This window comes from Trachinotus anak, unplaced genomic scaffold (genome assembly GCF_046630095.1).
Source record: "Trachinotus anak isolate AG129_WGS33_773 ecotype Australia unplaced genomic scaffold, CSIRO_AGI_Tana_v1 ptg000009l, whole genome shotgun sequence".
Lineage (NCBI taxonomy): Eukaryota > Metazoa > Chordata > Actinopteri > Carangiformes > Carangidae > Trachinotus > Trachinotus anak.
Window position 1 is genome coordinate 9458103 of NW_027273860.1, and position 19924 is coordinate 9478026.

Below are 19924 nucleotides of genomic sequence, written 5' to 3' on the forward strand. Positions count from 1 at the left end.
GTTATGACACTATCACACTCCTTTCATCACCTCATGAGACACAAGAAATACAACTAATATATTAAATATTTGCTAATAACCCATCCCTCACTTTAAGTATGTACTCCTAGATAAAACCATCAAATATCATCATCTTCCTCCTCATTAGTAATCTCTAGAGGACACTGTAATGAGGGGAACGTTTTAGGTACATTTGAGCTACAGGAACAGAGCTTTAGTTGTGATTCTGTGAAACTGATTGAGTGGCTATAATTACCACAGAACAAAAAAAAAAAAAATACAAACAGACAAAAATTTTCTTATAATGAACAAGCTTTTTGCACCTCTCTTTATCTTTCTGTAGTGTTTGAGTTGAGAATTAACACTACAGGAATGAAGCAATTTTTAGAGCTGTGCAGATTCCTCCTCTCTTACCTTTGTATTCATAGTTGAGGTTCAGGTAATTATTGTCACGGTTGTTCTGTGAGAAAGGAGGGCTGAAATGACAAGAGAACAAGAGGGGAGGTACTGAATTAGAAAAGATAAGCTGAAAGTTGAGATTAACAATGAGAAAGTGAAAGTGACGTGCATGGTTCTGAATTCCAAAACTGGCCGTGAAACTATAATTTTATGATTAAATGTGCCGATGTATACAACTGGTCAAAAGTTTTAGAACATACAAATTTTTCCAGTTTTTATTGAAATTTAAGCAGTTTAAGTCTGAATGACCTTGAATGGTACAAAGCTAAATAAACTGCCCATGGTAAATAAATGTTCAGGTCACCAAAAACTGAAAAATGCAAACAGTTCCTTCAGGTGACTTACAAACCCTCTGTCTGCACAAAGGCAGTCTTGGGACAAACTGTTACTACTCCCTCTGATGCATTATGATGCATTAGGACAGTATTGTACTGCAGGAAGTATTACTGTATTTTGCCATCAGAATGGTGAGGAAAAGGGTAAGTAACAAAGGAACACAGACTGGTTTATCAGGGCTTCATCCTACAGCAAGATAATGACCCAAAACATTAGAGGAAAAGAACCAGACGGTGACTTCACATGATGGAAGAGCAGCACAGTCTGCAGACTTTAAGCCTGTCGAGCTGGTTTGGGCAAACTACAAGTACAACACATTTGTGGGAACTTTACAAATACAAAATTTGCAAAGTTTCATTTCCACTGTGTTCAGCTGCTGAACAAGTAAAAAATTAAATGATTAAATTTAGGATTTAATTTTCCATGATTCCTTTTCTTTTTAATCTTTATTTATTTGTTCTATACTTTAATGTCAAAGTAGACTGATAGGCTACACTGTGTTACTTTTTCAGGAAAATGGAGCTGTTGTAAAACCTTTGACTGGTAGTGTATATCCAGCCCCCAACCTCCCACTCTCCCTGGCCGTCTGTAGCCAGCCCTGCCCCGACGACCCGACAGAGAGTGACGTCTCTGTTGACCGCAGGGCGGCGTGGGGCCACGAGACCCTGGATAAGGGGCACGCATGCCCGCTCGCAGGGAAAAGTTCCATGCACTCGTTTCCTGCCATTGTTCTGCAGCCTGGAGCCCAGATAAGCCTCGTGCAGGTAGAGCTGCTTCCGTCCTACTCTCTCTCTCTCTCTCTCTCTCTCTCTCAGACTCAGTCTTGCTCACTTTTCTTTTCCCTTTGATTCATGTTCAATCTTTTCACTCTTCAGCCCTTCCACTTTACTCTCACTCTTTCACCACTTCTCATTCTCTGGCTCAATTTTTCCTCTCATCCAGCATGTTCTTGCTCACGCTTTCACATCTCCCACTCAGTCGCTGCTTCTCTCTCCAATGATAACGGAGGAATCCAGGCGTCCAGATAAGAGTTTTGTCGCCATGGCAACAGCAAAGTGACCTGATTCCTTTTCCACATAGGCAGCCCAGGCAGGGTCAGGCAGCTCTGCTGGCCTTTAACACTGTTTACAAACTTCTCTTAGATCCTCTGGTTGTTTCTGTGTGTGTGCGTGATTGCAACATGCACACTTACATCCAAGTGTGTTAACGGGCACCAACCCTGTGATACAAACCAAGTCTAACATCTCTGCAAATAATAACAGTCAGCAGTAAGAGTGTGTACATCACAAATATAAATCCACACAGACGAGGGCCATGAATCACACACACGCTACATGATGACTCACCTGTCAAGTGCTTGATCTATTGATTGACAGCTGTTGGACAAAGAATTGTCTGCGCTCCCAAAGGGATCCAGCATCTGGCAGATATAATAACACAGAGGGATCAAGTGTCACAGAGCATGCAATCATGTTGGGGAACAATGTATAGCAGTACTGATAGAGTAGTGTGTATAACTGCAGTGGAATATAAGGTTGTGGAGGGGCATGAGTAGTGTATGTGTGGGACAGATCTATTCCAAAGCTGTCAGATGCAGCCATATTACATTTTTTAGAAACTCATGCATTCTTGTACAAAGCAGCTACTGCTAGGACTACTACTATTATTAGAACACACTATTTCATATTCATGTATATTAAAAGACAAGAAACAGAATTAAGTGTTGTAAATCTGTAATAAATGAAGATGTTTGTGGCTGCTGAAATCTCAATAACACAGTTATGATTGATCTTGGTTTCCGAGGACTAACTTTTTGCCCCATCTTTTGTGCTATACACATTAATATATGATCGGAAACAAGATTTCAATATGATCTCAAACTTCTCATTCAAAGGAACGGTTAAATAAAGGAGACTGACTTGGCCAAGAAGTCTGAAAATGACTGACTTTCCTCTGTTTTTGTTTTTTGATAAGGGGTCATGACAAGCACGACTCTCTTGAGATATCCCAGTTAAAAATAATGGACAAGTCAGATGCAAACAAAGTCACTACAAAGCAGAGTGGTATTCTCTCAGTTTAGTCCAACAGAGGAAAAGAAGTCCGACCTCTGTCATGTTAGAATCGTTAAACACACATCTCAAAGCGATTTCTGCTGTGTATATCTGGGTCACTAGCCAAAGTCATGAGAATTAGTCATTAGATGTTACAGCATGTTGACACAATGGGCAAGTGTCTGTTTGGTATATGAAGTAGGATGACTGATTACATGACAATTTTACATAGGACTTAATATTAAATCACACCTCCAGCCTATCATAACGTGTTTATCTGGAGCCTGGTTTAATAATGAGGCTTTTTAGGCTCTTACATTCTGGTCCAGGGTCTCAGGGATGAACTCCCCTTCACTGTGGATGCTGGTGTAAGAGCCCTGGCGGGCGATCTGCTGCTGCTCCTCAGGGACGCTGCCTGGAGGTGGGGATGTCCGACCTGTGTGGAGGGAACCTGGGCAGGTGAGAATATAGAGGAGCGAAATGAGACAAGGAAGAACAGGAAGCAGCAAGTAAAAGAGGGAAATAAAAGGATAAGGTGCACAGAAGAGAAGAGAAATGTAAAGGGGAGAGGGAATGGAGGGTGTATGAGGGAGAAATGATGAAGAGATGAAAAAGAGGGGCAGAGGGGAGAAAACGGCGTCACGGTGTTATTCATGGGTACAAGTTCAACAGTGCCAGGACTACGAGAGATGATTTACTAAACCACACTGCCGCCACCTCTAACCTCAATTACTGTGACAAACGCTCCCTTGGCTGAGCTACAGCGGAGACTGAGCACTCGTCCTTGACACAATAAGAAGACCTGCTGAAAGTCTGACTATTGCTGACTGCACTAACAGGGATACTGAAAAAGTGCTCAGAGGCTAGGATACTAAAATCTATACGAATGAACATCTGCGTAAACAGTCTAAATTTTGACTGAAAACTAAAAGTGCAACTCCTTTTTCTTCACAGATCAGTTCCTTTCTCCCCCGTCTCCCTCCCTCTATCCCCTCCTGCTGCTATACGTCACTGAGGTACCCAGGCTCACATCACATCTTCACTCAACCATCCACTGTGACCGCTCTCCTGTCACCTTTCATCTGCCACCACTCCCTCCACTTCCATCTTTCAGCCTCTCCCTCTTCTGACTTGCTGCTGGCGGGGGATTTGACAGAGAGCGGGTAATTCTATACAATTTGTATGAGTCGGGATGGTGACAGTGCTGATGTTACTGGAGCTACGTGAGAAAGATTGGTGGTGACAGCAATCATAAAGTGTTTTCAGCTGTTCTGTGAAAATGCAAATGCGACACAGAAGTGAGCGCTGGCTGTTTCTCCATGTGTCTGAGCTTGAGATATGACTGAAACATTGACCTTTCTGGATAGACCTGATATAAGGGGAGTGAAAAGATTCAGACATGGGAGATTGGGGGGGGGGGGGGGGGGGGGGGGGGGGGGGCCTCAGTATTTCACAGAGCAAAAATAAACCTTCATGCTGTGTTACCAAACAAGCCAGGAGGGACAACAGAACCAGAGTGTGCCGTGTTATGGAGCCGTGAAGTGTGACATGACAAGAAAAGGACCTTTATCTGTCTTAAAGGAATAGTTTGACATTTTGGGATTTCTTGCAAGAGTTGGGGGGAAGGCTGAAACCCCTCTCATATCCTGAGGTTAAATATGAAGTTACAGCTGGACGGCTAACCACCTGGAGACATGGAGAAACAGCTGGCTTTTAAACAATCTGAAAGTTAAAGAAAACTGATTACCAGCATCTCTAAAACTCACTTATTGACATGGTGTATTTGGTTTATTTAATCTGTACAAAAACAAGAAATAGCCCTGCTCATAACCCACTGTAAAACCACAGCATACTATTTTGACACTTTTGTTTTCCTTCTGATGAAACACAAAAGATATCATTTAAATTGTTAATTAGTGAACTGTAGTAGCCTACTGCTGGTAGGTGTAGTTTGACACTTTTGGGACAGAGATAAGCTAGCTGTTTCGCCTGTTCATAATCTTTATGCTAAGCTAACGGGTCCCCAGCTGTACATTTATATTGAAAATACATTTGTGAGTAGTAGTATCAATCTTTCCATCTAACTCTGAAGTGAACGAACGTATGTCAAACTATGCCTCTAACATCCACTTTTAATATAACAACTTCAGAATCAAAGCTCTGACTGATCAAGGTGATGATGCAGACAGGGAGCTGCTTGGTATGAGAGAAGAAACTTGTCCTTGCTTTGACCTGTCGTCTCTTTAGCCGTTAAAGTTGTCACTTTCACCTCCAATTTGCATTTTTCTGTTCAGACAAAGGATGCCCGTCATCCTGCCATTAACATTCCTATGACACTGGCATCACTCGATGTTGTAAATTGACACTGACAGGCCACCCTTGAGGTTTTAGCAGAGGGACCAAGAAACCTTGACGTCAGCAGGATTCGGCTGTACTTTTTGCTTTGCTGCCTCGTCTCTCTTTCCTCCTATTCTGTTCGATAAAAAAATTAAGATTTGTAGAAATGGCGTCTAACAACTCCTCTGATCGTCCTGATCACCTGTGATTCATCTGTTCTGTGTGTGTTTCTGCGTGCCAGCTCACCCGTTGAGTGTTTGCGCACCCTCTCTGACCCCTTGAGCAGGGAGCCCTTCAAATCTCCCAGTGACCGCGATGATCTCATCTCGCTCTGTTTGTCCCTGCTGTTCACCTGTAGGTACTATAAAGGGAAAACACATGGGAAGTAGGAGAAAAGGGAGAAAGTGAACAGGATCAGAAGAGGAAGCAAGGACAGCATTACATCATTGTCCATTTACATCATCATATCAGTGAAGGAAGTTTGCTTCCTCTAAGTTACAGATTTTGGCAAACAGAAGTACTGATGCAATTGACTGAATTTATGTTATGTGGTTTTAAAAAGAAAATTACGGCTGAGTAAAGACTGTCAGCAAATGACTATATTTTATCTTGGTTGTTATGGCTACAACTTACACAATTATAAAGATCAATGACTGAATCACTGTATGACAGCATAACATGCATTTTATGTGCTTGTAAAATGCTGCTCTGAAAATTATACACATAGCATAGTGCACATTGTTAGGACTAACGTGGTTGTTCTTGGGGGTCTTGAGCAGTATCCTGAGCAGCCCGTTGGTCCCTGAGCTGCAGCCCAATGTCAGCACTGCCTGATCCAGGTCCTCCTGGGTCTTCAGGGGCAGCAGCAACTGAAAAGACAAGAAAACATACAGCACATAACCTTTCCCTTCCCCACTGTTCCATAATCAGTGCATGCATGTCGTACTGCAGATGTTGTTGTCATGTGAAAGTCATAACAACAGTCTAGGATTTTGACCAGTTGTTCTTTTACCTCTTTCTCCATAAAGAACATGTCCATCTGCTGGCCAAAGGCCTCTGTCACTTTCTGCAGCAGCTCCTTGATCTTAAGCGGCCTCTGGAACGGGATGATTCTGGGAAGCAGAGAAGGGCAGTGAGGTCAGAGGTTGACAAAAGAAGCTAATGTTGTGTTTAGCTGCAACTTTAACAAGTGCAGACTGAGAAGCTCAGCTTGAGGTGAGATTTTGGAAAAATAAACAGCTGAGTGGCCACCGTACATGCTCATAGTTTACTAGTCATTTATGATTCTATCAACATGGTCTCAATAATATGACATCTCAGAGCAAAAAGGAGGGGTAGGAAAAAAGAGAGGCTCAGTTTTCTCTATTAATTGTGTCTTTTCTGGTTTTCCATACCCCACTATCTATCTATATGTGTACATAATGTATGTCCAGATTGGATGATCATTTAAGAAATCTCTTTGCAAGCCATGTTATGACAGTGTTTCCATGGTAACAAGAGGAAAAAATGGACAGGTCAGCTTGGTCAAGGAGAGGAGTGAGCTGGGCAGCGAAGATGCTAACAGGGCATTAATCAATGCAATGAAAACAAAAGGCACCAGAGTAAACCACTCTCATGTACATGAATATCTTATCTACCGTATGCCTACGTGCACACTTAGTCTGTCTGTCCGAGACCGAGCTTATCAGCGAGTGTTTGTAGTGCGTGTATATATGGATGCGTGTGTGTTTGTAAAACTCTACATGCATGAGTGTGCTTCCCAATCAGTGTGTGCATCGGACACTGTTTCAACACCACTGGGCCTCTCCACTAAGCCAGCACAAAGGCAGATGGGAAACTTCCTGAGAGGAAAGGGGAAAAAATCTGGAGCGGCAGCAAAAGCAGCAGGATGTGTGTCTTTCCCTCCTCTTTTAAAGAGTGACAAAGTGAAAGATACAGAGACGCAGAGATATTTACAGACTGTGAGAGAGAAAATAAAGGAGACAGCCTGAGAAAATAAAGGAAAGACAAAGACAGAGATTCTCTCTGGCATTTCTTCTCTTCTCTTTTCTGTCTATCTCTGGCTAACTCTCTGCTTTTGAAGAATCCGCAGCCCACCATCTCTTTATAGTATCCTGATAAAGGACTTGTTTTTATCCCATCATTTCCTCATCAGAGGCCAAAGCTCTGCCTATCTTAATGACTGCTCACTGGTTCCCTCATTTGAGGAGAGGATTCTGGGAAGAGGGAGGCCTGCAGATCAGAGTCAAGCAGCGGCACAACTAAACGCTCTCCGTCTCTGTTTATACTCGGCGATGATGTGTCTGATAAAGAGCTGGAGGGATGTGGAGGAGGAGGGGTATGAGGATGCTGCTCCAAAAGATATGGCTTTCCTTCCTCTGTGCAGGCATGTGGACACACACTCAGTCACAGAAAAACACAGATTTGTAAAACGAATGCTCTCGCACATCCCAGCACACTCTCTTTCTCTTTCTCTTTCTCTCATGAACACAATCACAATCATATATACACAGAAAAAAAAATGTCTGGCTCTGTTCCTTCACTTTCTGGCAGGAGACCCTGAGGCAGAGCCAGGGGAAGAGAGAGACACAGCTCCTATTTCCTGCCCTAAACCTTCAGTGCTTGCCAATGAAAAGAGAGACCGTCCAATTTGATTCCATTGTGAACAGACAACACGGTTATCCTGACTCAGGGACTCCTAATACCTCAAGTGCTGTGGAAGCTGCTCAGATATAACATGTAATTCACACTGGTGCTGCAACTTGGATTATAATTGTACAGTTTTTGTTGGGATAAAAAGCCAATAAAATGTCACCACTATGTTCTCAAAAAATGAAAGGAAATTTTCAGATTTTCATTAAACTTCAAAATATTAAACTTACTCATAAGTGCCTTCATAATGAGGCTCAGGAGTTTCTTCCTCCATAACTCAATTTGAAACAGTTTTTGGGGAGAACTCAACAACATTGCTCCGTTGCCTTTCATTCAAATTTTATGGGATTTCTATTGAATTACTGCCTGTGTGTTATGTTTTCTGTATGTATTTTCTTCTTCTGAACTGTGAATATTTGCATAAAGGCCCATCTAGAGATTGAAGATGCTAACTAGCTTAGATTATAAATGCTATGTTATACAGCTTTGGTCAATGCTACATGCTTATCCCTAGACATGTAATCATTAAACATACAATTACTGATTTTTTGGCAATTTTGGGACAGAGGAACCAAGCAGTAAACACAACATTGATATATTATTACATTTTGTGTCTAACTTGCTAGCAAAGAGTTGCCTGTTTAAACATACAAAAAAAAAAACAGAGCAGTATTAGCATTAATTTGGAGTCACGTTTCTGTCCACCTGACAAATGTAAATATGAGATTCACTCTCCTTTAAGCTTAGTTCTTTTTTCTATTTTTAAGTTTTTAAGTCTCTCTTTAGCTGCTAAATGCTTCACTATGTTTGCAGCTAGTTGCTACTGTTGTCTGTCTGCTGTTTGGTGCAGGGCAGGAAGCGTACATGCTAAAACAGTTGCAGCCTGCTGGTGTAAATGGTGAGAGTGAACCAAAACATTATAGTTGTGCGCCGGAAAACCAAAACAATGAACTGAAAGAGGCTAAAATGCTCTGTAGAGCTGAGAGGAACTGCAGAGTCTGGTGATAATTGTCTGTGTGTTCGTCACAAGATTATACAATATACATTTAGTCATGTAATTATTGATAATAGCCACTTTAAATAAATAGATATGCAAGCCATGCTAATGTTACTATGTGATATTATTATTTTAACCCTGGAGGTAACAATTTCAGGATATCCCATTGATTTCCAAACCAGTCCCTAAATCAAAGTGAAAGAGGTCAGAGCTCAGACAGGCAGAACATGGAGCAAGCTAACTAACAACATGAAAGGAGAAGAGAGAGGAGAAAAAGACAGTTTGAATTGACAGAGTGAATAAAAAATGAATAAAAAAAGTCTTTCAAAATCTATGAATGGTGTCTTCCAGAGCGAGCTGTTGTCTGCCTGTTCCATGAGAGCAGGGCAGTGTGCGGGGAGTGCGTGAGAAAGAGAGGAAGACTGTGAGACAGAGAAACAGAGGGAGGCAGAAATGCAGAGAGACAGGAACATGAAAAACTCGTCTCTTCCTCAGCAGTAGCCAATTAGGGCTGTGAAAAAGTGAGAGGCCCAGTGTGAAGCCGTATTCTGCTGGAGGAGCGTGCCGTTTCCCTTCTCTTTCTCACTCCTGTGAGCCTGTGGCTTTCTAATCACAGCCTCACTGAACCAATGCCTGCTCCTCTGGTCTATAGTCTGATGAATCAAAGCAATTATTCTTGTAGGTTCTGGTCAGTCTCCCTCTGATGATTTTCCACTGTGACAGTAAACTCTGTGTTTGTCACTTCCCCCCAGAGGAGTTGTTTGCACTTCATTCTTTCTGTGGGTTGTCGAATGAGGGTTTCACAGGGACAAAGTCTGTCTATGATCTTGGATCTCTCCCAGGATGCAAAGCTAAGGGCCAGACAAGACCTGAGAGAATCATAGGGCATCCATACATGGAGTGATGTAGTAAGAATCCAAGTACAGACAAAATGAAGCTCAGCACCAAATAAAGCTTCTCCTGTTCAAAAGAACCGTTATTTATACTGGGCGCTTCACTTTCAAAGCACTCCAATGTGGTAAACAAACTGTAAGGCACCTTGGTGGAAAAACTGCTCGTAAGACTGTCTCCAGACAGAGTTAGTGTAACCACGCTCTGCCTCTTGAGTAACTCTAAAGCTGGCGGTGTGAGGGAGAACAGATGGCTGCTGGGTGAAGGATGTGGAGGACGGAGAGAAAGCACAAGAAAACACATAAGATGAAGAATTAATTTGGGGTGTGCCTTGAAGACTGGACACTGAACTGAGACACTTGGCACTCCCGCTGTGTTTATGTGCACTCCTTCTCCCAGCGCCCAGCACCCAGCGCCCAGCGCCCAGCGCCCAGCCCCCCCCCCCCCAAACGGTCTGTCCAAGTCTGAAACACAAGGCCTCGGCAAAATGTCAAAGCAGGAATTTTCCCTCTCTTTATGCTACTCTGGCATGTAGCTGTGATTTCCCCTAGACACAAAATCCCAGGCATGGCAAAGCATAACAAAAAGGATCCGAACTGAGGAGTTAAGGCTTGGACAGAGGAGTAGAAAAAACAATACGGAGGTTCCAACATACCGTTTTTCTCTCTCATGCTCCAGCTTGACTCTTAAATCCTGTTGAGAGGAAAAATAACAACAGAGGGGAGTTATGGAAGTGGAAATTAAAAATGATTCACGGTTGTATGTGGGATTTAGGCTGCTGAATAAATGGAAGCGATAAGCTAGGCAAGGAATTTAAGTGACAAAAAGCATCATAATGATACATGTTTTGTATTGCTGTTGCTGAATTTTGTGCTGCAACACAAAGGCAACATTATCCTTCAACGTGACTCCAAGGATGGCACAACACAATCTAAGTTTTCTATTTATAATATCATTACCCAAGGGAGCAGGAATCCGGAGGAGCCTGCAAGTCTGCATGAGGTCATGGTGATAAACCTACACTGACATCATATCAGTGCTGGCTATTGGGTGAAAAGCAGCTAACTCACAGAGGACAGCAGCACTCTGAGCGGAAACTCTCTCTGCTCCTCACTGTTTGTTTATGTCTCATCATAAACATTGGTGCTTTAAGAGGATTTGCCAATTATCATTCCACAGAGAGGGAACAAACGCACGAGTAAACGACTTCAGAAAGAGGCACAAGGTGATTGAGAGGAATTAAATCCTGGACGCACTGAAGTTTTTAGCATAGGAAAACCATGAAGGAGAATGATAAGCCATTCAAAATGTGTCTGTTCATTATTTTCAACTGTTTCTACATTGCTCTACTGTGGCCATTTCATAGGTAGTGGACATAAAAAGACAGTAAACTGTTCTTTGCCAGTGAAATTTTTTTTCTCCAAATAATATACTGAAAATTCTCTAACATCAGTGCTTTAAAATTGAGTTGACATAGTAGACAAGTCAGTACTTGAGTGTTTTGTTTGTGTCAACCTGCACCAAGCTACTTGATTTAACTATGTACAAAACACAGATTTGGCTCCAAGTGTCACCTCTGCTTTTCTGAGTGGATTTCATTATTCTGAATGGAAGAGAATATAGTCCACTGTCACATTAGCGCCTGCAACATGCTTGAATTAAAATAAGCTGCTTTCAGTTGTATTCTCTCCAAAACTACAGCACAACCTTCACTTGACTTTGGCATCCAGCAAAGTGTCAGTGCAGCAAAAAAACTGAAAAGGAAGTGAGGCTGAGGTTTTGTGTGTAAACTCAGAAACTAATTGAGCAGTAAACTACTGTGTTAATGCTTTAAAGCGATACTCCATCATAAATCCAAATTTAGGTTTGAAAGGTGGACAAAGTTGGTGGAAAACTCGGATTCACATGTACCTGTTTGTAGAGTAAGGTTCTGCTCTTGGGCTTGTTGTGCTGGGTGTAGCAGCGACCCAGGGCTGCCAGGTCCTTCATGATGGAGTTTAGCGCCTCTTCGTCGTCTAAAGATGGAAAACACACATCAGCTATGTGCAACTACTGTCATTTCTTTTAGGTTAAATGAAGAAACTGAAAAAGATTTATCTGAACATCTGACATAAGCTACCCACGTGACCATTCACTGACATTTAGTGTAACGTATAAATAAGAAGATGAGTGTGGTTTCATCATTTGTCATGTGCCTTGCCTTAGTGCTTGTGTTGGCTCAAACCAGACAATGAAGCAACACCTGGTCTGTTACTTCCTGCTCTGATGCCATCCATGTAGTTTCCACTAATGGAAAGAATCTAGTGCTTTCTCTCTTACATAAGCATAAAAAGATATTATCTATGAAAAGAGAAAATAAATAGAAAATAACTGTACGATCTGTATCACTATTTAGGTGTGAGTAAGGTGAGGATTTCTGATGCTGTGGATAAACCTCACAGTGCTGATTGCTCTCAAACTCACTACTCTGCATACAAAAGCTGCAAAAGAGCAAAGGTGTTTAATAATGCAGCATGCGTGTCTGCGAACGCCTGCCGCAGAGGGCGATGTGGTCACGAGTGTGTAGCCTGGAGCTCAGTAATTAAGCACTTTTTATTTCATTTTATATCAGTGGAGAGATTTCAGGAACATTCTTCTTTAGTTGAAATGTGCTCTCCTGTAATCAGACAAAGATTGATGTTTTCTTTTGTCAAACACTGACAGATTGTGAATGAAATTGGCTGCAGGCTTCAACATGAGCAGCGATTATTGACTCTGATGAAGAAATCGGAGGCTAAACAAAAGCCGGTCAAGTGTGTTTCCAATTCAGAACTCGCTCCTCACAGGGGAAAGGTGTCAGCTCTGCAGTGTTTGTGAAAACCTTGCTCAGCATCTAGATGGTTCTCCATTTCTCACTTCACACTTTCTGCCCCACACACACACAATAACACACACTCTCATGTGTAAGAGGGGCAATCATGCAGATGAGCATGTCAGACATTACCATATCAAGAGACTTTAATAGAACCAATTATCTGAGTGCGGTGATTACAATATAAAGAAGAGGTCGTTGACCTCAGCTCCTGCCTGCCTCTTAGATGAGCTCTGGGTGCATTCATTATAAACACACACACACACCCACACAAAATGTTCACCAGGAAACCAGACCAGGTGTGTGCCATGCAACACAAACAGCACCTGCAGGAAAGAAAGAACCACATTCTTCAAAATAAAAAGAGCGTGTGTGTGTGTGTATGTGAAAGACCACTGGGAATGTCATTCACATAGCAAATGTGTTAGTATCACAGGGAGCAGATGGGGTCTGATGCCATTTGATCTTGTTCGCACTGCACAGCTCTTGTTGCCAGCTGTTTGCCAACAGTGGGCCAGTCCGTTGGGTTCACCCAGGGGTCACAGCGTTCACACACACACACACACACACACACACACACACACACACACACACACACACACACAAAAACATCAATTTACACACCCAAATTAGGGAAGCGATCTGATTTTTGCTCTCATGATATCTCAACTCAGGATATCTGTCTATTACAATTCCTGGTATTTTTTCCAAAGTCTAAATCCTGGTTACCACACTGAGTGGGATAATTTTTAGGTAAGGTAACATGAGGTCAGCGACTATAAACTACCTGCCATGACTGAATGAATGGAACTCATAACTGAGACACTGAATTTTCTCATGACACTGACAAAGAAACTGTATTTAATTGTCAATGGGGCTGATACCCTCTTTAATCTTTAAAGGTCAATAATTGGCCCATAATAAAAGTGTTATCATTAAAAATGTTTCCACAGTATCTGCCTTATCTATTTCAAGATAGGTTAGTGCTTCAAAGTATGTGTACCTTTCAATAAGCTTTTGAAAATATACCTGAATTAGTTTACTTTAGCTGTTACACACCTGGATAGAGGTCCACACAATGTTCATCAAATAAATCTGGAAATGTGAGGTACGTCACAACAAGCAGATACCATGAGAGTTCAGTGAGATAATATGTTTTGTTTAATTTGGATGAACTTAACACTTAAATCCAGTATTAACTGGACACGTATGCTGACTTAAACTGTATCATCTTTCTGTTTTTCCCTCAAAAATATTTTTCTCCACCATCTCTCTCGGCAACCACAAACTTTCAATCTGGCCCAGTCAGCGAGCTAACATAAACTGAGGTCGAGCAACATCAACAGCTCGCCACAGAGGTGGATGTCTTGTTTGACAAGCCCCAACATAGCAGCAGGAGTGAAGTGAGGAATGACGTAACTCTCCCCTCCACTGACCTGCACACTCCCTCCACTAACAGAGGCTAAAAAAGGCACAGTGATAAGAAAAGTTACACCCACAAAGTCTCTGCCCACAGTGTAAATAGTAAAAACGACTATGAGTAAAGGGCTGATACTCTTGAAATGAATGCAGGCAAATCAGGCAACATATTCATATCACATATATATATATATATATATGTGGTATATATGTGGTTGAATAAGTCAAAGCAACAAGGTGACTGAAAACTCAGTATAATTAGAGAAAGCCCAACAGGTATTTCCTGCCATGTGGAGAATGTGCCCGATAAGCACATTCCTTTACGTAGCAACAACTTTATTACTACTTGTGTGGGTTGTTTAATGGTGATAACACCAGGTAATTATGTGACAGGTGAGCCACTTCCAGTGCCTTCCTCCCTTGGCTTTTTTAGAGAGATAAGACAGACAGAACACAAGAGAAAAGAAATGAAATCACGCCTACATATGTAAATAACATACGCATACCTCTACAGACAAAACCACACAATGTTCCTTCACCACACAGTGGTTACATACTGTGTCAAACTGAAACTCCCTGTTGGGACTCACAGAGGAGGCCCGGGTGGTTATAATATAAGCTGTCAGCAGCAGTGGGTGACTAACAGCTCAACCAGGCCTGTCCTCTCTGAACAGGAAGGAACTGAGTCACTGTCTCTGTTCTGAATATGGAGCTGGGCTAACCACGTTATTCCACATCAGGAAATTAATGGATTTTTGATTGAATCAGTCAAAGACAGACACGAGGGTAAAGAGCATTTCTCCATGGCTACTCTGTGGCCACACCGAAAATAATCAACACTTATCTCATGCATATACTGTGCATGGCAGAGAAAGGTCTGCAGGATTTTTTTGGTTTTTCTTTTTTCAATTTCTTTTTCTTTCTCATAAATCCATAATCCTTAAGTCTATCAAATGTCCAAAAATAGAGAAAAATGCCCATCACAAAAATGAAAAAGGTACATAACCAAATTTGAGAGAAACAAAACAAAACACCCCAAAGTAAAGTTGGGCATTATTTCATTGAAGGCAATAAATGTTGTTATATTATTTTGCAACAAGTCAAGGTCAAAGGATAGTAGAAGGCTGGACTGTGTATGGACTGTATGTAAAATTGAGTATGTAGTTGAAAACTAATGAACGACTGTAAATAACTACTTTCATTGGAAAGCAGTTAAAGCCTTCTTGGGAAGTTGCTAAATGTCACTACATGATGTAATGTGCTCATGATCATAATCATGACATCATTGTGTCATATTTGCATTCTGCCTAGTGTCAGCCAGTTTCAGCCCTTAACCTGTTTGCTTCTCTCCTCCTCTCTGTGCTCACATATATGTATTTTATTACATCCAAATCCCCAATAAACCTGTTCTCATTTACATGTTTTTCTCTTTCTGTTGCCAGACAATCAAACAAGTATGAAGTACTAAAATGCAGCCCATTAAGAGATAGGTGTCCCTCTTGCTTGCAGGGCAGTACTTGTGATTTTCTTTTATGTAAAGTGGCTATAGTTTGTCCAAAAGTTGATTTGTTGCTGGGTGCTTTTTTTTTTTTTTTTTTTTTAAATGGTCTGAAAATGAAAACTGTGGTGGATCCCTTGCTATAGAAAATGTTCATGACAAACCATTTTGAAAGAACAATGGCCAATGGGAAACGTCCAACACTTGACAAACCAATGGTGTAACTTTATCACTCAATCCCTCACTCACTGACAATCGGGGATGTAGTGCTGGACAGTGGCCAAAAGATAATCTCATCAGTCCTGCCTCTACAGGCTCAGTGCCCCAGACTACCCTGTCCATTTGCAGTCAAGGATACAAAACAAACAACAGAGGCCTGCATGTGTGTATATCTGTGTGTAGATGTTGTTTAGTGTGTTCGAGGCCTGTGCTATAACCTATGGATAATAGCAGAGAGGGAAGAGTGGGAGTTTAGGTTGGCAAAAGGGGCCAGTAAGAGTGTGAGAAATGCGTGGTGGTGCACAGTGCCGGTTGAAATGGCTCCCTAAAAGTGAAGTTATTACATCACTTAGGTCTGGTCCACAGCCACTGCCAGGCCGAGGCCAGCCAAGGCTAACCACCAGCACAGTGGAAAGCAACCAGCTCACACACCAACAGCACATCACTGCCAGGAGCAGCCTCACAAACCAACTGCAGGAACTTTAGGAGCCTCAAGTCAACGTGACCCAGAATGGCTGATAATTTCTTCTGGTATGTGGATAGGATCGGATACCTGTACTTCATTTCCTGCGCTTCTTGTTGTGTCTTGGGTAAAATGTGACTAGCATGAGAAAAGGGGAATTCCAGGAAGCTAAGCAGATGGAGCAACATTACACAATAGTGGCTGATTGCTGGGCATTGCATCATCACTCTACATCTTTCTTTTTTTCTGAGGCTAAAGCTGAGAACTGTGAAAGTGGCAGCGGGTGAAATGAGGTAGGAACTCCAGTCTAAGATAGTTTACATAAGAGGAGTTATTCTCCTGTAGCTGTTACTACTGCTTAAGCAGATAGTCTCAAGTTCTCTGCAATCAGAACAGCTACAAGAGTTTGGAGCTGAAGATGCAGGCACATGCTGCAGCCCCAGGAGTGGTAAAAGAACAGCACTGGCTTTAAAATGCTAGTGCTGCAACTTGCAAGCTAACAAAGTGTGTAAGGACCAGCGAGGCAGTGACTGTGTGTGAGAGTGTGTGTTGTGTGTAAGGCAGGCTGCCTGAATGAAGACATTGAGGGGATTTCCTGGTGCCGAGAGACACATCATGGCAAAGGCATCCAGCAGGATTAGCAGCTGGAGCCAAACGTGTTCTCACTCTGCAGCAGCAGCAGCAGCATGGGCTGAGCTCCGACACACGACACACACTCACACTAAGATACACACACCAGCTATACTAACCAAGGGGCACGCGAAACTCTCACGCACCCTGATATTTGTCGAAACTGTGATACAGCCAATTTAACACCTAGTGGGTGTAATACCTAAACCCCTATAGTTAATCTTTGACCAAGAATAATGACTCTGTTGTAATGCGGGGTATTGTGAGTATGTGAAAATAGCTGAGCAATTTGTTTAAGGTCTATGCTTAAACTCTTTTCATTGGAGAATATACATCTGAGGGCTGTGACATTCCTTCTCTCAGCCTGGGTATGCTTGTATTACCACTATAACGTAAGGGAAATGTGATGACAGCTTTGTGCATACTGAATTAAAGTAACTGTTTAACATTTTGAGAAATATGAATTTGCTTTTTTATTCCCAACAGTTACTTATAAAACTTTAGTGTCTGTCAGGTATGAAGCTAGAGCCAGGAAAACATTAGCCTAGCTTAGTAAAAAGACTGGAGGCTAGCCTGGCTCTCCCTTAGGTCCAAAAATACATCTACCAACACATGTAAAGCTCACTTACAGAACCTGTTAGAAAGTTTATCTATATAGAGACTAACCTAATACTGTAGCTACAAGCTATTGGCTAGCAAGCTAACAGGCTGGGAACACACTAGTATTAGATAGCAACAACAGATTTTCTAACTTTTTTTTCTGTACATTTTTCTCTCAAGACTCCATTAACATTTAATTAAATAAAAAAATATTGGAGAGAAAAAAAGCTTTCCAAGCTAGCTAGCTAGCTTGCTAACTGTCAGTTATTGGATTTCCGAAATTTGGACAGAGCGCAGCTAACAGTTAGCTGCTTCCAGTTTTTACGCTAAGCTAAAACAAGCTAAACACCTTGTGGCTCCAGCTCTTTACTTAATGCACAGACACGGTGGTGGTACTGAACATGCCATCTAATTTTCAGAAAGAAAGCGATTAAGTGTACTTGCCAAATATATCACACTGGTTCATTAAGCAATGCAGGTGTTTTATTTGAGAGAATAAGGGTTACCTTGTGAGTTCCTGTGCTGTCCGGGTCCATTTTGGAGACCGTCATCTGTGGGAAAAAAGGCAACATTACGGTGGAAAGAAGTCAAAAATAATGGAATGGAATGGAAAAATGGAAATAATGGACAAAATATATAGATTCAATATTGTCAGCTTTGTTTGCAGAGGTCAGTTAGCAGTTCAGTTGAAACTCACAGCTCCTCCAGGTGTTATGCACATGCAAATATAGCACAGGAGAGCGTCTATTGTTTCAATGGTGTATTGTATGGTGCACCCAAGTGTGTGTGTGTGTGTGTGTCTGTGGGAGGGTGGGTGACTGCTTTTTGTAAATATGTAGGAGTGTATGTGTGTCTTCACAGGCATAGTAGGTGTGAATATAAACAAACGGGAATCGTGTATACTTTGAATGTTCGAGGGAGTTATGTGCTATAATCTTCTTACGTGCAAAATCAAGTGTCCATGTCTGAATAAGATGGAAAACAACATTTCTACAAACAACAATGTAAATAGACCAATACAAGTGTACAACACAGGGCCATCTGGAGCTGTTAACAGCCATCTCACACTTTTCCTCTATCGTGCATGTTTTATTTTTCTCAGTACTGTTCCTGCCAAAGGAACTGTGAAAGGTGTGTATGTTTGTGTGTTTCCAAGTAATAAGGCACGTTTCTTATGTACGCCCTGTACAGCAACTTGCTTTCGAATACTACTCACCCATGTTTACTGTCATCATCAGGAAGTGGTCCTGTTGAACTCGAGCACAGAGCTCAACTTCTCTCTGCAAGCGAAGACTTCACCCTGGGAGCAAAAAAACAAAAACAACACAGTTTCAACATCCAAGAAGTGTGCCATTTTTCTTCAGCTTGGTGCACATAATATTTCTGTGATTGCACAAAAACAATGACAAAACAGGACGCAGGTGGTAGTTTCAACACAAAGCTTTTTCCCCCTCACATCGGTGTCCCCGCTTCTTTTATTTATTTAATCTTTATTTAACCAGGATGGTCTCCTGAGGTTGACATATCCTTTTTTTGAAAACTCCTGGCAGAAAAATAACAACACAGCAGCCAAGAGCTGCATTTGAAGCTGATAACTCAGCTTGATCACGTCTAAATTCTGTGCATGCCCTGATGTCTCTTTATTGCCACTCTGAGAGCCACAAGCCAGCGGCCGTGGAGGAATTTCTCGGTGTTTGATGATGGAGGAGACTTGTGCTCTTGAGATCCCATGGTGCAGCAGCGAGGCAGGCGTGGGTGTTTGCCTAACTGCCTGCCTCAGGTAAAGACCATGAGCACTTCAAAGACAAAGCCAGAGCCTTCTTTACGCATTACACTGGTGAGCGTAAAGCAGAAAAACGGTTGTCACATCCCATAATGGAGCAATACAGAAAAGAGTCTTTTACATCTGACAGTTTTTTGTTCCACTGATGATAGTAGGTAAAGAACAAGGGAGAAAATTCAAAAGTTTTACAGAGTAAAACACTTCAAAAAGTCCAAAGTGTTGCAGGCCGATGAAAGGCTGATTTTTCTCAAAGATGAAGGTCACATCCTGTAATGGGCTATTTCACACACAGTGTTTCTTCTTTAAATGCAAGCTTAGCAAAAGGGGAACAGGAACTAGAGAAACAGCTGCAGTATTGTATGTTGTGATATTAAAATGTCTGTGGTGGTTATGAGCTGCTGTGTTCCCTGTGAACGCATCAATGAGAAAGCCATGTAAGTCTGACCAAAAAGAAGCTGCAAGTTTCAGAAAACCAAAAAGAGATAATTCATGGAGCTAAATTTAGGATTTATTCAAAGCGAGCCTATCTAAATATTGCTGAACAGCAACTCTGGTCACAAGTGACAATTATGGGATAAGGAAAAAAGGTACAAATGTAGCGTAAGAGTAGCACAAGCACAGAAAAGTCAACAGATCAGAGAATTCGTTCATGTCAGCTGTACAGCAATTTCTATCTAAGGTTTGCTAACTTTAACCAACAGTAGCTACCAGTCATACCAGACCAAATATGGCTGTAAG

General features: G+C 41.8%; 1 protein-coding gene across 1 annotated transcript in view; it reads right to left on the bottom strand.

Moving 5' to 3' along the window:
- Nucleotides 1–19924, bottom strand: part of map3k22 (mitogen-activated protein kinase kinase kinase 22) — a 37821-nt gene that overhangs the window by 9404 nt on the left and 8493 nt on the right. Inside the window, exons 2-11 of the mRNA XM_071485118.1 lie at nucleotides 18620–18703; nucleotides 17910–17954; nucleotides 11635–11738; nucleotides 10379–10416; nucleotides 6196–6295; nucleotides 5936–6052; nucleotides 5430–5544; nucleotides 3164–3297; nucleotides 2142–2215; nucleotides 415–476 (exon numbers count right to left, since the gene is read on the bottom strand). Of these exons, the coding sequence (XP_071341219.1) occupies nucleotides 415–476; nucleotides 2142–2215; nucleotides 3164–3297; nucleotides 5430–5544; nucleotides 5936–6052; nucleotides 6196–6295; nucleotides 10379–10416; nucleotides 11635–11738; nucleotides 17910–17954; nucleotides 18620–18638 (808 nt within the window). The 5' untranslated portion in view covers nucleotides 18639–18703. The remainder of the gene's footprint in view (nucleotides 1–414; nucleotides 477–2141; nucleotides 2216–3163; nucleotides 3298–5429; nucleotides 5545–5935; nucleotides 6053–6195; nucleotides 6296–10378; nucleotides 10417–11634; nucleotides 11739–17909; nucleotides 17955–18619; nucleotides 18704–19924) is intronic.